The 16,593-nt window shown below is 44.3% G+C and overlaps 1 protein-coding gene across 1 annotated transcript; it reads right to left on the bottom strand.

Moving 5' to 3' along the window:
- Positions 1-423: 423 nt before the first annotated feature.
- Positions 424-13,176, bottom strand: rcor2 (REST corepressor 2). Its single transcript, XM_070854822.1, has 14 exons — positions 13,029-13,176; positions 9,483-9,608; positions 6,679-6,735; positions 5,530-5,610; positions 5,303-5,355; positions 5,026-5,187; positions 4,815-4,939; positions 4,400-4,466; positions 3,929-4,168; positions 3,738-3,815; positions 3,349-3,406; positions 2,111-2,178; positions 1,654-1,815; positions 424-771 (listed from the first exon to the last, which is right to left on the bottom strand). Exons 2-14 carry the CDS (start codon positions 9,604-9,606, stop codon positions 424-426), a joined length of 1,623 nt encoding a protein of 540 aa, XP_070710923.1. The 5' UTR covers positions 9,607-9,608; positions 13,029-13,176.
- Positions 13,177-16,593: the final 3,417 nt, after the last annotated feature.

The raw sequence follows: 16,593 nt of genomic DNA, 5'->3' as shown, positions 1-16,593 counted from the left end.
TGATGATCCAGTGTCTCTTTTTGTTTTCTTCAGGGAGGTGTGTGTGTGCAGGTAGTGTTTGTTTTGAGTTCATAGGTTGTGTGTGTGTGTTTACTTACTAGAGAACATTGGTCTAGAGGTAGGTGTTTGTTAGTACAGCAAAGGGGCTTCAGGCCACTGCCTTACAAGGTGGACCTGTGGGGGGTCCTCACACTCCACATTTTAAGAGCTGTGATGTCACCTTAGGGACCTGAGCGTGTCCAATCAATCACGTGGTCATGTGATGTGTGATGGTCCCAGGAACAAAGCGATGGACTTACAGGGTGAAGTTTTTTTCCTCTTGAAAGAAGCATCATGTGTGTCTGCATGCTAACTGTGTGTGTGTGTGTGTGTGTGTGTGTGTGTTTCTATTCCTATTGTCATATCTGTGTGTGCGTGTGTGCATCAGTGCGAGTTAGGCTGCTCCACTTTGAGCCCCACCAGTGACGGGGGCATCTGCCCTGCAGTGTTGGAGGAGCTGGGAGGAGAAGCCCTGACACTGGAGCTCCCGCTGGAGGAGGACGAGCTGGTGACTGCCGGCCGGATGAGCGGAGGGGGAGGGTGGTTGTGGGGCGCTCGGTTCTGGAGGGGGCGCGTCTGCAGAGGAGGAGGCTGACGGAGGAGGCTGGGGGGAGCCGAGGGAGGAGCAGGGCGCAGCAGCGGAGGAGGCTGGGAGAGGGAGGAGGGGGTCTGGGTGGAGGAGGGGGGAGAGGAGCCGCCGCCAGCGTCCGAGGGAGAGTCCTCCATTTTGACCTGAGGGGGGAGAGGAGATGAAGTGAGGTAAGAAGAAATTCAGTTGTGAGAAAACAAAGAGGAGGGAGAAGACTTAAATTAAAGGAATAGTTCAGCATTTAAAAATGATGTAGTCCAGGAGTTAGAGGAGAGGATCAGTATCAGTTTCTCTCTATGGGTCAGGACATAGTTAGCTTAGCATAAAGACTGGAAACAGGGAGAAATGGGCTTTCAAAATACACATGCCAACACATCTAAAGCTCACTGATTAAGCCAGAGTACCTTTCTATTTAACTGGTGCACAGTCAAATGTAAAAATGAAACTTTGTGGTTTCAAGGGAGTTGGTGTTGTGATCATTTTAATGATAAACAAGTTCACCTGTCAGTGCAGCAAGGCTTGCCGGTTGAAGCACCAAACCTGACAAACTCTGAAGCTGAACAGTCACTGTGCCGGGTTGTCGTTTGCTAAGACGTTCCAGCATCTAGTTCCTTCTAAACCAATAATTTTTTTGAGCTTTGGGCACAGGCTAGCAGGATCCCCATCCTCCGGTCTTCATGCTAAACTAGGCTAACCATGTTCCAGCTCTGACCTTACCGTAATGTCACAAGACTGATATTGTCTTATTTCACACTTGGAAAGTAGATAATAAATGTATTTTCCAAATGCTGAACTATTCCTTTAATACAGAACTCAGCGATGTCCATACAGGTTTCTGAGATGGAGGAGACTTAAGTTCAATTAGGCATAAAGATGATAGAATTGACTGTTCTGCACTGAACTGTGGAGATTCAACGTCTTTACCCATTGATCAGTAAGATAAAAAGACCTATGCTGTTAAAAATTAGAAACTATGAATAACTAAAGGTGTTCTTGTATCACGTGTATCCTTCATCACGGCTCACCTCGTCCTCTTCGGCAGCTCCGTCTGCCGCTGTTGCCACCTCCTCGCTGCTCCTCCTGGGGTCTCTCTGGTCTCGGCTGGTGGCCACCTGCTCTGCCGCCCACTCTCTCAGCACCTCGTCCAGGTTGAACCTGCGCCGGTAGCTTACGAAGAAGGAGCTCACCTGAACGGGCGGTCAGAGACGGAGAGTTACAGAGGAAATGGAGGAGAACAGAAAGTTGTGCTGCAATCAAGGACACGGAGGTGGAGGTCGGAAGACAAATGAAAGGAGGGATCATGAAGATTAGAGTTATCCTATAAAGAAAAATGCTTATCTAGACTATCTAGATGGAGGGATGAGGAAGGAGATGGAGAAGAGATGAAAAGCTGATAGGCAGCTCACAGAGAGTAAACTGCTGGATGGATGGAGGGTCAGACTGAGGTCACGATCAGAGATGACAGAGCTCAACGATGCTCACCTGAGCGGGTGTCTTGGTCCCTATCACCTCGGCGATGGCCACAAAGTCTTTACCATAGCGACGAATAGCTGGAAAGAAGACAGAAGAGCATCAGGATAATGTGTCCACACATCACTCAAAACTTTTCTTTGCCATCAACACAGCCTGCTTCCTGTCTATGACAAACGTGGCTCTGTGTGTGTGAGGAGACACAGCAAGAGCGAGTGTTGTGACCAGGCTTGTTGGTGTGCGTTTTCTGGTAACCTTCATCCGAGGTCAGCTGGCTGAGTGCGCCTGCTCCTTCCCAGGCCTGTGCTGCTTCACAGACACATTACTACACACCATCAGGTCTCCAACTTCTGCTTTCTTTTCCTCCGTTTGCACTACGCAGCAGCAGAAGAAAGGAGCTAAACGCTTTGCTCAGAGGCACACTGACTGGCACACATGTGTGCAGGAGTGTAACACCATGATTGCCTCTGATGAGTCTTTCCTTGGACAGAGATCAGGGAATGAGGAAGTGGGATGAAGCCATGAGGCTGTGACGCTGTCCACTGTGGGCTCCCAGATCAGATATGGACACTTGTGTCTTAACACACAATATGTAATAACGACCTTAATGACCAATTAGCTGAATTAATGTGTTTTGCCATTTTAACCTGTTTGTTCACCTGAGTAAGTTGACCTATAACATGATTATAACTCTGTTGCATCATTCATTCAGACTTTAACACTATCTATGCAGTTGGGTGCCATGGTTTGCAGGCTCTGTGCTCACAACAGCAAATGATGAATCAGCCATAAATCCTCTGGTAGTTAATAACCAACCAATCACAGCTGGAATCTAAATCCCGGTAGTTCATTTTTTCAGTTGCATTAAATTGGAAAAGGTAGTACAATAGGATGACACACATTTTTCTTGGGGCCAAACAATTTTGAAAACACATCGATTGATTGATTTCAGAAACAGCCCGTGTGTTCTGTAAGGCTAAGCTCAACCATAGCTCGACCTAAGCAGAGGGTCAGCTTACAAATGTAACTGATCTGAGTCAAGATTTACGAATGGCGTGTGTGGTGATATGTCAGAGATATCTCCTGCACTGTGTGCGTCAGTGCTGTGCCTCCACAGTACTGAAAACATGAATATGAATGTGTCTAACGCTCTGACTCCTGCCTGTGAATGTGAGGTAGGAAGAGAAGGGCTGGCAGCACGAGGCGACTCTGTAGGAGGGGAGGAAGGTGATGCTGTAGCCTTTACTCACCCTGCACAGCCAGAAGCTGCTCCTCTGTGGTCCAACGAGAGTTCATCTTAGGGGCAGGCTGGGGGAGAGAGAGAGAGAGAGAGAGAGAGAGAGAGAGAGAGAGAGAGTGGTGGGTGGTAAGAAAGAAGAGGAGATGGGGGTGAAAATGACAGCATGAGAGCAAAGAGCAGATTAAGACTAATCTCAGTCCCACAAGGGCTGAAATAATATCGGGAGGGAGTTGGGGAAGGGCAGAGTGAATAAATGAAAGACGAGGGAAGGGGGACAAACTGAGGAGAGATCAGTGGTGAGGAAAGGGGAATGCATTCAGGAAGCAAAACTCAGAGGACAGATAAAAGTGGTAAGGGATGGAAAATGTAAGAAGAAAGCTGTACATGAGAAGAACATACCTCAGCAGGTTTGAAACTGTCGACACCTTCAGTTAGGCTCTGTTTCGCACTACTGTTGTTCTGTTTAAGAGACTGAACCTGAGAGAAACAGTTTAGGGAGAGTAGTAAGTAGTGCATTCATGCCTTCAGTTTATATTCAAATGACAGAAGATGCTGCGTAATGCTGATGACTCATACATAGAGGTACACACCTGTCTCTTGAGGGACACTAGCTGTGTGTCCAGCTGTCGTACGGTTAGCACCCCGGCGTCGTGGGAGGCTGACAGGGACGTGATGTCTGCCTGCTCCAGGTACATGCCTTTGGGTGGCCTGCGGCGGGCTCTGAGCGGGTGGTGGCGGTACTGAGCCCCGATACTTTCCTTCTTCACCGGCCCAGAGCGGCTGGGAATCACCTTGTCAGAGCCGGTGGTGCTCGGGTTCTGTTTTACTGCCTGTGTGGCGAGAATTACACCAAAATATTAGAAGTCTGGTTCTAGCAGAATGACACCAATTCAAGGAGGCAGCGTTCCAATTATGTAAAATAATGAAGTTGAAATCAGAGGATACAGAAAGCATTGATTTGGCTGGACTGATCATGACTAATAAAACAACTATTTGTTTATATAAGCACACACACACGTTCCCTCAGTCAGACAACCACTACTAAGCTTTATGTTACTCACCTCTTTCTTGGTGTCAATCTCAAAGTCACTATCACTGCCGGGGTCTCCCTCCTCTATGTCTTCATTACTGCAAAAAGAAAAAGACACTTTAACTAAAACTGCCCACGGTTCAGTGTTTTCCCCAGCCAATTGTCCATTTCTAAAATGCTTGGGAATATCAACTGAAAAATGACAAGAAATATTATCAGAGGGTCTCATTCATATTCATGAGACTCTTGTTTCCCAGGTTGACTTGATTACCAAGTGTCATTTAACAAAGGAGTTTTGTAAATGTCACATTGCGGATGAGTGGTTTCTGAGAACTTGCTGTTTCCTTTCTGCTCAGTCCTTCCTCCAATATTCATTCTTGCCTCGGTTCATCCCTACGCCTGTCAGTTTTCCCAGGGCGTCATTAAAGTTTCATGGCATCTCATACCTGTCATCTTTCTCTCTCTTGCTGACCAGCCTCCTGGCCTGCCGGTCCATGACAGAAGTCCTGGTCCTGGTCTTCTTCCAGCTGTAGTAGTACTTCACCAGGCTGGAGATCAGCTTATCTGGAAGCTACGCACAAACACAGAAATCAATGAATATAAATATTGACACTGAGTTCTGTACCACGTATTCTGTGTGTTTTCTTGTTCTCTCACCATCTGCTGGATGCGGTGAAAGCTCTTGCCGTGGAAGCTGAAGGCCTGCTCGAACAGCACTTTATCCTCCACTGTCCACTCATCTGGGAAGGGGGTGAAGTTGGCCAGGTCGGCAAGAGAACGCTCCACGTCGTGTTTATGCCATAGCAACATGCCCAGAGCCTGAAGGAGCGGAGGGGACGAGGACACGGTGATGCGACCGGGGACAGTAACGAGTGACAAAGAGACACAAGCCAGCTGTAAAAAGAGAAAGGTATTTTGTCTTGGTCTGACTCACCTGCTCCATGTTGTATCCATGTTTCTCTTTAGCCATCAGGATATACTCGTCCACTGAGATAAGGAGGGGGAGCGCAAGAGAAAACATCAATTAATAAAGGGGATGAGGAGATACAGTGCAAACAGAAGAAGAGAAAAACAAAGTGTGTGTGTGTGTGTGTGTGTGTGTGTGTGTGTGTGTGTGTGTGTGTGTGTGTGTGTGTGTGTGTGTGCGTGTGCAGAGCTTACACATTGCATCAGAGAGCTGTATGTTGGGACACCAGACCAACATGCTCCTCTGGTCCTTCTCATTGTAGCGGGTTGGACTGTCTGGTAATGAACACAAACAATTTTCGACTGTTTTAACACAAAATAAACACATTCAGCATTTAAATCCATACATTATTTGAGGGTACATATATACATTTCTGAATCTCTCCTGCGTATCTCCTGTCTAGACTCTGTTGTGGGCTGCATTAGAAAAAAAAAATGAGGAGGAGATGCCGGCGTGTCAGCAGGTGGACTTCAACGGAATTCAACGCCAGTGCACGGACTACAACCATTCACACAAGGTATGAGGGCGTCTCACTAAGCTACATTTCTGCTACTAAACTAAACTACTTTTACTGATTCATCATAGCTATAGATGCCAGAAAAAAAGATTTCAGGCCCATTTGTGTTTTCAGAAGAAGATATGATAAATAAAATAAAAGGTTTTGAATATTGCACAGCGAACCCTTTTATTTATTAAACAAAGACTTGACACCAACCTCAAAAGAAGCCTTTCACTGCATGGTGTCACTAGTAATATTAATTGTTTAACACTAACACAACTTTTAAGACTTCAACTTAACCTGTGTAGGATTAATCTAAGGCATCTCTATATGCTGCGGATACCTTGGGCATCATGTAAAGCTGTCAATCCAAGTTATGTGGAGGGGGCATCATTCTTGGGTTAAATGACTGTATTTTGAATTAACCTTTACTGAAAAGTGGTGACTTCTACAACACAAGTGTCATTTTTGCAACATTTCTCCACCTGATTGTTTGCTGCCTGAATGACTTTAACCTTATTACCATGAGATGAATGAGTCGGTTTTTGTGTCTTTTATTCCTAAAATAAACTGGTAAACTTTTTGACTTTGGATATAAACAAGTAGAGTAAAACATCTGGAAGAAAAATGTAAATTAAAGAGGAGGACAAACATAATCTTTTTCCCTTCACTCCATTTTCCTCTGGTCATTTGACCTTCATTTCTCTCATCATCTGCATTCTCCTCCTTCCTCCATTTCAGTGTCCTTCACATTTTTCCTCACATCTCCTTCTCAGGCCTGATGTCCTCCCTCCCTCCCTCTATTCATCTCCCTTCTCTCGTGCCTTCCACTCTCCTGGCTTACCTGGTTTGAACTCTGGGATCTGAGCCTGGTAGTCTCCCCCCACTCTGATCATACTGTCTGTAGAGAGACACAAGACAAATATGAGTTTGTATTTCCAGGAGGAAGTGTAGAGCTGTAGAGTTAAAGGAGATTCCCCTTCAGGAGTCCCCTGAAGTTGCAGGGCTGGACAGACTGGATCATAAAAAGTCAGATAAAAGGAGAAGAGAAGAAGAGTCATATGTAGTGTCACAGAGTAAATAAAGGAGAGTGATAATCATCTTCCATTTTATTCAAGCTTTGCCCTCTAACAGGCTTCCCTATTGGCTTGTCCAAGCAAGGCTCTCTAATAGTGAAGGAGCCTCTTTGAGGCCAGAGCACATACTCCTAGAACTGGAGACCAGATCCAAGTCTTTTGTATCCGCAGATAGTGAGTCTGATCTGATACTTGTATTCGCCAAAATGTTAATTAACTATCTGACATATTGAGTAAACAGCTGCAGCTTATTGAGTCTGACACAACTCATTTTTCCCCAAGCTATTTGATTCAATTGTTGGAGATCCTGGTTCAAAAATACTATGTTTATAAGCTTAAAGCAACTATCTTGAAGATCTGTTTCATTCTCTTTGGCATCACCCACTGCAATAAGCAGTACTTACAGGTGTGCTTCAGGAACTAACCTCCCAGAGATCCAAACAGCATCCTCGCTGACCGTCCTTGCTTTTTTGACTGTTAGCCTTCATCGGAGCCTTGATTTTGTTTCTTTTCCTTTGGATTTGCAGTTGTTTTTGAAGTTTCATCACCTGTAGTAATCGATCTTCTCTTTGCTTGTTCAGACATAGTAACCATTCACTCACAACACTAGCAGAGGCCGGAAAAAATTGTACAGCGCTTCCGCCTACATTTTCGCAGGAATGCCTAATTCGTAATACCAAAGAATACTGCAAATGGAGGGGCTTTCATCAGTGGACCATGGGTTCAGTCACCATGGTGTTACCTCATTCAACGTTAGTGACTTAATAGACATTTATTTTAATGGAAATCTTTTTTGTGAAACTAAAGTCAAAAAGTTTTCAGAAACAGAGCTCTGGATTTGAAAAATGCAGTAAAAACACTGCATGACACACCAGATGGTTTGTTACATAGAACCATCTGGAAAGCAGGCCATAGAAACTGTTTGTAAAGCAGCGGGCACATTCAAAAAATTACTTGGCATGTGACTGTATGAACCAATTGTCTATCACCATCTACCAAAGGCTATTTTCAACCTATCAGATCAACAAACCAAATAACGTGGTTAAAACTCTTGCCAAAGCCGTTCAAAGCTATTCAAAGCTATTCTTTGCTGCTCTTTCAGTGCAGATATTCTCTCCAGGTCAGATATCACTGATGCTTCAGCAGCTTCTACGCTAACCTCTTTAGGAGCCGCCATTGTTGTTTTCAAACAGTTGCCTCTTGCTCAAAACCCCACCAGTAGCTTATGCTGATTGGTCCCAGCCGCTGTAGTTCAACCATAAGCACATAACGTAGAGTTTGGAGTCACGGATATTGGGGATGGGGATCAGTCCAGCTGCCTCGCAAGGTAAAAATACTGTTTTGTCACTGTGTTTATCGACTCAAGTCGATAAACACTTAGACGTAACAAATATGAAGGTTGAACGTCTAGACAATCGCCTCAATTATTAAATCCTTTTCTTTTGTGTAAAGTTGTGCCAAAGCTTGTTTTTACTAAAGCTAAACAAGTGTTGTATCACATTTTACAAAAGTGTGATGATTTCTTTAGTGAACACAGGGTGACTTATTGAAACACTATACAGTTCTTATGGTTTTAAAAGACTAGGAACTACTGACTGTTTTGGTATTTACTTATTTGGGTTCAACCAGGTAGTTTTAATTCACAGTTTGTCTGTTCTTGTAAAAAAAAACAACAACAATTCAACAGAAGTAGTATATATCATGATCAATATCTGTATGTATGTGTTAAACATTTTCAGCATGTCACTAAATGACGGATATACAGACAGACACAGATGGGGGAGGACAGAGGGAGGGGCGACAGCGGATGGCAGACATTAAGTAATTAGTGCCGTGGTAAAGAGGATGGAAGACGAGGAATGAAGAGACTATGAGAGAGGCAGGGAAGCATACCAGGAGGAGGAAGAGACAGATTACGGTTTCCTCGGGGACAGAGGACAGGAAGGGAGGAGACGGGGGATGATAGAAACTGGAGTAGATGGTAAGAAACGGGTGGAAAGAGGCAGGAAGGGGATGGATAAAGAAGACAGAAAATTGGATGGATGGATAGAAGGAGCATGAAAGGAGACAAGAATAAAAGATGGAGAGATGACAGGAGGACTGAAAAGGGAAAGTCTCAGCCTAAATCAGCTGGGGAAATCAGTGTAGAGAAGTGCCTTTTGAACGTTAACTTAAACTCTTGTGTTTGATCTAATAATAGATCTTTAGCCCATGTGCATAGTGAGATAAGAGGTAAAAAATGAAAGATCAACAGCAAGTTGGTGGGTGAAGGACAGAGTGGAGGAAGGAAAGATATATGTGGGCAGAGGATAATCAGGATGGAAGAGTGGTGGAAGGGGGAGGAGGAGAGAAGGAGGGGAAGATGAGGAGAGGAGAGCAGTGAGCGGGGACTGAAGATGCACTGCAGCAATGCAATGAGCAGCTGGGATGATGAATCTGCAATGGAAATGTGTGTCTCCTGTAAGTAAACATACATTTGTAGAGTAGAGAGATACCAAGTAGCTGAATCAACCCCTAACTTAACCGGGGAATTGAATTCAAGTGGACTACAGTTTAATGTGTGTGTGTTTACCATGAGCATGCTCTTCATCGCTGCTCTCCTCTTCAGAGTGAGGCTGGCTGTTGCCGTTGGTTACGGTCTTGGCTCTGCTCCGGGACAGGACCCCGGCCCCCGAGCGCTCCATCACTGAGGGCATGGCTGCAACAAACACACAGACCATAATAATAAAATGTCACCACTTCGACACAGTCAATCATCAGTAAACTACCGTCTCTGTCTTCAAGTATGATTCAATCTCCCGTAAAACTATCAATTTCGGCTTTTTTTCATGACAGAGTTGGCAGCTGTTTGTGTTCACTAAAAACCCTATAAAACCTGATCCACTCTTGTAAAGCACATAAAGCACCTTATGCTGCTACTTTGAAGGAACTGCTGTCGTTCTCCCTTGAGTTTAGTTTATTTTCCAAACACTGGTTCACTGCATTCACTCATTCACACTCAGTTATCTCTCCCTGTCGCTCACCATCACTCAGTAGCTCTCAGCGTTGCCTTATTAACTTGGTATCTGTGTGATCTAAATGACCTTGACATAAGGTGATGAAGACACAGTCACGTGGCCTCTTATTTGATGGCTAAAACACATTGTTGACTAATTGCTGGATTTAAGCTCAGCTTTAAGTTCTGATCTTCGTCAAGTATTGACCCTATGAGCACCTTCATCTTGTTCAACACAGGACCCAAACTGATTAACTTAAGTCTTCCAGCTAATTAAAAAACACCACCTACAGACAGACCAGAGGGCTACTTAGTGTCCTGGACCAGTGTTTAAGTGACGTTAGAGCTCAAACGACAAGTCACATCCGCAGATATAAATAATCTGTAAAGATTTTGATTAATGAGTTTTGATGTTTTCTCTGCCAATATGGATTCTGATGTCTCAATTCACGGTACCTGCTGATACAGTGTGCTCAAATCCCATACTAGTGCTCTACCATATTAAAGTCTGTGTACCTCACTACATGGTTTATTATGTAAGGTAACAGGTTGTCAGAAAATTAATGCTGCTGGTAAAACGGCTGCAAGTCAGTGTCAGATATATTGATCTGCCAGATCCGGAAGGTGCGTCACTGTAATGCAAACCAAATAATCAGTGGATTAGTAATGAAAATTATTTTTTGTTTCAGCCCTAAGAAACACAGACATATCAATTTAGACTACTTTTAGCAACAGCACAAAACAATTCTGAGAAGCAGAGTAACTGCCAATTGTTTATCTTGTCAAAGCTTTTTAAACTATTAGTTAAGTTACACATTCTGCCACAAATGTCATAATAGATTTATGATTAATCAATGATTCATGATACAAAAATGCCAAAAATCTCTCAAATATGACCATCTACTTTGTGTACTATGATAGTAGACTGAATATGTTTGGTTTTTCAATATGGTAAGTTGGGCTGTAGGAAAACAATGATGGGCATTTTGAACTATTTTCTGACATTTTATAGACCAGTCAGTTAACTGATACAATAAAATTAGATTAATCAATAATAAATTATAACTATTTGTGGTTAGAATATGTGACAAAGACATAAAAGTAATGTTGTTTTGCCCTGGTGACTTATGCACCTATGCATGTTCAGTTCCACTCTAAAATGCCCAAAATATGCTGTCTTATTGTTAGTTTGAGATTAATTCCAGTCAGCAATATAAAAATGTATGCATTGTGCAATCTCACACACCAAACACAAACCATTTCACACACACACACAGCTCTTCATGCATGACAACTGACAAGTGGCAGCACTGAAAAACAATGTGGAATGGGTAACATGAGGGCCCGCCTTCATAAGGGGTCTCTCATTTTAAGTGTCATCCACTGTTAATGCTATATCATTATGTGGCCGAGCCTCATTTCTCTCTCTCTCTCTCTCTCTCTCTCTCTCTCTCTCTCTCTGTATCTCCAGGCCAGTGAGTCTCACAGCAGCACAAAAGACTAGACGGTCAGCTCAGGACACAGCTCCACACAGCAGAAAGTAACCCATCAAAACTCTGTCCTCATAAACAAACACAGATGACCACAATCAAAGACCTCTATCAACCACAGATCACAGTATAAACACCAGCTATATGCCAAAAAACTTTCACTCTTTCACCTTTACATCAGAAACTTCATCTCCAGTTTATCCAACTTAAACTACAGCCAGAACAAAGCAACATTAGCTTTCCCCTCCTCACTCTCCAGATTAAACATGACCAGTTATGCTTCTGATGGGGGTGAGGGGAAATCTTTACAACCCGACAGATTAAATCACATCTACCAAACTCCTGCAGACAATACCAGTGTCCGAGGCTCTCTGGGGGTCTTTGTCTGACGCGGTGGCCCCTCAAAACTACAACAGCTGCCCCCCTCTAACTTCACTGCAAACTAACATCATCCAAGCACACGCATATAAATCTGCCTATTTAAGTATATCTCGGTGTATTTAAATATGGGAAATCGCTGCAGCTACATCTATAAAGGAGACAGAGATGTATGATCCCGCCTCGGTTCACTTTCAGAGAGTTTCGGGGGGTTGTGTGGTAGCCTCGGACACTGCCACGGTAGCCTCGATCTCTGGCATCAACTGTTAGGTAAAACTACAAAACGTAACTACTAAGCCGGCTTGGTAGCGTCTATTTGTAGTAATAAAGTATTGCTCAACTACTTAGCTAATGCTAAGTAATTCATTTTCACAACCTCTCACCACCACGACGAACTTTTTGCTCCTACATTTTTAATATCGGTTAATATGATTACGTTTGATGCCACCCAGAACCAATCTATACTACACAATGATAAACATAGTTAAAGTTAAAAAAGATAAAGTCAATAATATATTTAGTTTGTTCTATATGTTAAACGTCTAATTTTATACTTAATAGTCCGGTTCAACTCTCCACTGATTAATCATTTTTGACTCATACTGACAAATAACGCTGGCAATCGTGCCCCTGAAGAGACTAAAAATGTGCTCATGGAGTAACTTTACAATGATCTTATAGTGGCATTTTGTATTCGACACTTTTAACATCACAATATTAGTATGATGACCCATTTCACGAATCCTTTCATAATCTTACAAACCTTTGTTTTCGATAAATTAGCTCATTATCAAACCTCACCAAAACATAAGGATGTGGAGAACCCTGTGATCTGTATGAACCACGTTTGCTAGCTAAAAATCAATATTTTCACATCTTTCCGAGGCAGTCATGTGTGCTGTGTGTCAGACTTAGAAGTCCTTTTGTTTTCCCCACGCTCACCACTACTAACGCTACTGTCTGCTGCTGGCATGGAGTAAAAAAAAAACTCGCTCTCTGGATGATTAAAACTCAAGTTGGCGGTCTCTTTCAGGACGTTTAGCCGCAAACGGCAGCAGTTTGAAGGGTCGAAGTAATTTCTGGAGGCTGAACAATGAAGCCCAGGCGACATTTCCCCCCTCATTAAAGTGCAGGCTGAAGTCAAACCTAGTTGGTCGTTGGGATGCTAACGTTAGCCAGTTAGCTTGCGGCTAGTACCCTGGCGTTACATTAGTAACGTTAATAGTTGGAAGTGGAGATAACAGTCGCACCGTACCTGTGTTTCGTCTCTCTCCGCTTCCCCGGCACTCAAAACTTATCTGCGCCTCCGTCCGCGGTTTATAATCCTCTTCGGAGTGCTAAAAGACAGTTATTTCATCTAAAACGGCTTAATTCTTGCCTAATTGATGAGCACGGTCAGTACAATGAAGTGAACTGCATGGAGAGATGGAAGCAGCCGTGAGTGTGTGCCGGGGAGACGGACAACACCGAGGAAAAGTGAGGTGGACATCCGCCACGGAGCGTTCGCCTCTCCCAACCAGCCGTTTGGATTGACAAAAAGTAGTCCTATAAAACTATTACATGTGCTTTCTCCTAATTGTGTATTTCTGCTCCGAAACATGTAATTTGATACACTGGAGTGATTTTTTTAAAACCACAATGTCGTACTAAAAGGCTTTAGCAAATCTTTTAAAACTGCCTGCCTGCTAATTCATAAAAACAATCATTATCCGCAATTAATCTCATTTAAATTGAAGAAGAAGTACGGTGCGGTTATATCTAGTGAAAGACTAGCTGTTGTAGTCTGTTAATCTGCCATCTATCAAAATCCCATAAATTAGGGACTACTTGCCAGTGTGTCGGCGGAGGGATTCGTCAACTGTGCATCTCTGTGCTGAGGCAGGCTGTCCAGACTTGCACTGATGTATGCATGGTGGAGAAAAGGGCAGGAGAGCGGGGCACAATTGAGCCTAGTGTGTGTGTGTGTGTGTGTGTGTGTGTGTGTGTGTGTGTGTGTGTGTGTGTGTGTGTGTGTGCGCGCGCGTGTGCGTGTGTGCGTGACCGTGTGAGAGTATGTGTCCAAGAGCGTGCGTGACTTTGTGCATGAACTGACAGTGACTCAGATGAATAACATCCAATGCACTTGGTATATTTTTTTATTTAAAATGTCGAACAATTCAAAGAGTTCTGCCTTGTGCTTCCCTGCATGTGTGTGTGTGTGTGTGTGTGTGTGTGTGTCAATGTGTGCGTGCACAGGTGTGTGTGTGTGTGTGTGCGCGCGTGTGTGTGTAGAATAAGGGATCTTTCAATGATAGCTGTTGCAGGATTTCTCACACCTGATGCTGGTAATAAACACAATAACCCCCACAATAACACACACACACACACACACACACACACACAACCCGCTGCCATCTTCACAAGTGCCTGCTGCTGACATGTAACAGCCTGTTACACACTCCTCCAGCTTTTCTTCTTTCTACTCTCTCTTTGGCATCACCTCCTCCTCTCTCTCCCCACCTCCTCTTCATCATCCCAGTTCACGAATTTTCCCACCTTGGCTCCATCTCCCTCCTCTTGTTTCTCACCCCCCCCTCGTTTTTCTCTCCACAGTCCTGCTCCTCTACATGCTTTCTCTCCCTACATTATTCTTTTAATCAGCCTCTTTCTACTCCTTCTCCAATACTTTCTCCCCCCTCCTCCTCCTCTTCCTCCTCCCTTCTCCCTCTTCTTCCACCTCTTGACTATCTGCCCTAATTCACTTCCTCCTCCTCCTCCCTCTCTTTCTTCTCTCTTCTCCTCGTCTGTGCCTAATTTTTTTCTCTCTCCCCCCTCTTCCTCCTCTCCCCTTTCCTCCCCCTTTCTCTCCATCCATTTCCTTTGCCTACTTCGCCCCCCCTCCTTAATATCTCTCCCCCTCCTTCCTCTGCTCTTCGTCTCTCCAGCGATGACTCCTCTCCTCTCTTTCCTGCCTCCCTCCCCTCTTTCCTCCTCTTCATCTCCTTCCTCTCCCCTCCTCCCTCTTCTCTTCCTCCTTCCTGTCTCTCTCTCTCTGGCCACTTATCTGTCTCCCTCTCGTGTCGCTTTCGATTTGTGTGTGTGTGTGTGTGTGTGTGTGTACGTGCAAATTCTTCCCTTCCCCTCCCCCCACCCTCCCCCTACAGTGACACAGTAAAGCAGTTTTGCCTCGCTCACCTCCAGCCTCCTCTCCCCTCCCCTCGTCCTCCCCCCCTCCTCCCCCTCCAATCTCATTTCAAACCCTCGCCACCTCCTCCTGTCCTCCTCCCCTCGCCTCCCTCCCCCCTCTCCTCTCATTAGTCAGTGTCCACGAAACTCACCATTCCACTGTCTCTCCTCTTGCTCAGTCCTCCAGTCCCTCACACATCCTCACTAATGAACAACTGCTACTTCCCTCCCTCCCCTCCCTCCCTTCACCTCTCTGCTCTCCCCCCAGCCCCCCTCCTCTTCTTCTCTCTGTCCTCCCCTCTCCTCCTCTTCCTCTGTTCTCCTCTCCATCCGACACTGTCTCTCTCTCCCTCCCTCCCTCCTCTCCTCGCATGGTTTCTCTTCGATCTTTCAGAGCCGAGTATCCCTCCCACTCTCCCTTTAGCTCACTCTTGTTTCCACTTCTTTCCTCCCCCTCCTCCTCCTCACCCCCGTCTCTCTCCACCTGTCTCATTCCCTCCTCTTGCCTCTTGTCTGTCTGTCTGCTCTACTCACTTCTGTCGAGGTAAATGTCTGTCTCCTCTGCTGTCTCCCTCCTTCCCTTACACCTCTCCCTGACTCCCATCCCTCCCTCGTATGAATCCTCTGACTTTCTCTGTTATCTCAGGAGATGGCCTAGAATCAGATGTGATAGAGTGAACTCTTCCTACTGTACCATGCATGTCCAAATGTTCTGTACTGTAATATTCCCCCTGATAGAGTAAAACGCTGCCCTTCGCCAAAGCCAACTCATTCTTATGTTTGCGCCCCGATTGTCAAGATATCGTCATTGAATTTGCACAACATATGACTCATAATAGTCTGCCACAAGCTTTTATGACATGAATAGATCATAATGTGTAAATTCAAACTGAAATCATATAAGGATGTAAAAGATATTGATTTAATTGTTAATCAATGCTCACCACACTGCATGTGTACCAGAGCTCAGAAACCAGGCCTAGAAATACTCTTTAAAAGAACAATGCACCTAAAATCATCTGATGCTGTATTAAACTACATGTAGTTGTGGTATGCTCAACTTTGGGGATATTGGTAGCTGCTCTCACCAATTCAGTACAATAGTGCTGTGTCCAGATTCCATGTTACACTGTTTCTAAGCGGGTTTTGTATACGCTTTTTCACACTGGAAAAATAACAGTAGTTTCTGTGTGTGCTGCTCATGCACAGCATTCTCCCACAATGCATTGCACAGCTTTGCAAAATTAGACAAAATATGGGTGGTGGTAGAACAGCTCTGTATCATTTGCTGTTAGTACACAAAGGTTAGAAAGAAAGAAGTGAGACGATTGGAGAACTGCACATAAGTGTTGGAAAGATCAACAAATATATTGACAATGTTTTTAGGGTCTTACCAGTATTGCAATTAAATGTAAAATGATACTAAAGGAAAGGCCGTGGTGTCACAGCGATCAAAGGATTTCATCCTTTAAGGAGCATCAATGTATTTAGCAAATTCCATGATGTTCAGTCAGTTTATGAGATGCTGAGTATAAAAAATGGAAAGGGATCAGGAATCAGCAATCCTGCCTTCAGTTTCCAACATACAGCACCTTGTTTGACCTGAATGATGTATCTGGTGGAAGATCAGAGGATGATTCAAATCATAAGGAATC

The sequence above is a fragment of the Pempheris klunzingeri genome, chromosome 23, assembly GCF_042242105.1.
Source record: "Pempheris klunzingeri isolate RE-2024b chromosome 23, fPemKlu1.hap1, whole genome shotgun sequence".
NCBI lineage: Eukaryota > Metazoa > Chordata > Actinopteri > Acropomatiformes > Pempheridae > Pempheris > Pempheris klunzingeri.
Note: the sequence above shows the minus strand (reverse complement) of the source record. Positions and strands in the feature narration are given on the sequence as shown.

What these genes read in the sequence shown, in the direction of transcription:
- rcor2 (XM_070854822.1), bottom strand. Translation starts at nt 9,606, where the DNA reads ATGCCCTCAGTGATGGAGCGCTCGGGGGCCGGGGTCCTGTCCCGGAGC. An exon ending in AGATTGACACCAAGAAAGAG is followed by an intron (nt 4,169 to 4,399) that starts GTGAGTAACATA and finishes CTCGCCACACAG; the next exon opens with GCAGTAAAACAGAACCCGAG. An exon ending in GGACCAAGACACCCGCTCAG is followed by an intron (nt 1,816 to 2,110) that starts GTGAGCATCGTT and finishes CCGCCCGTTCAG; the next exon opens with GTGAGCTCCTTCTTCGTAAG.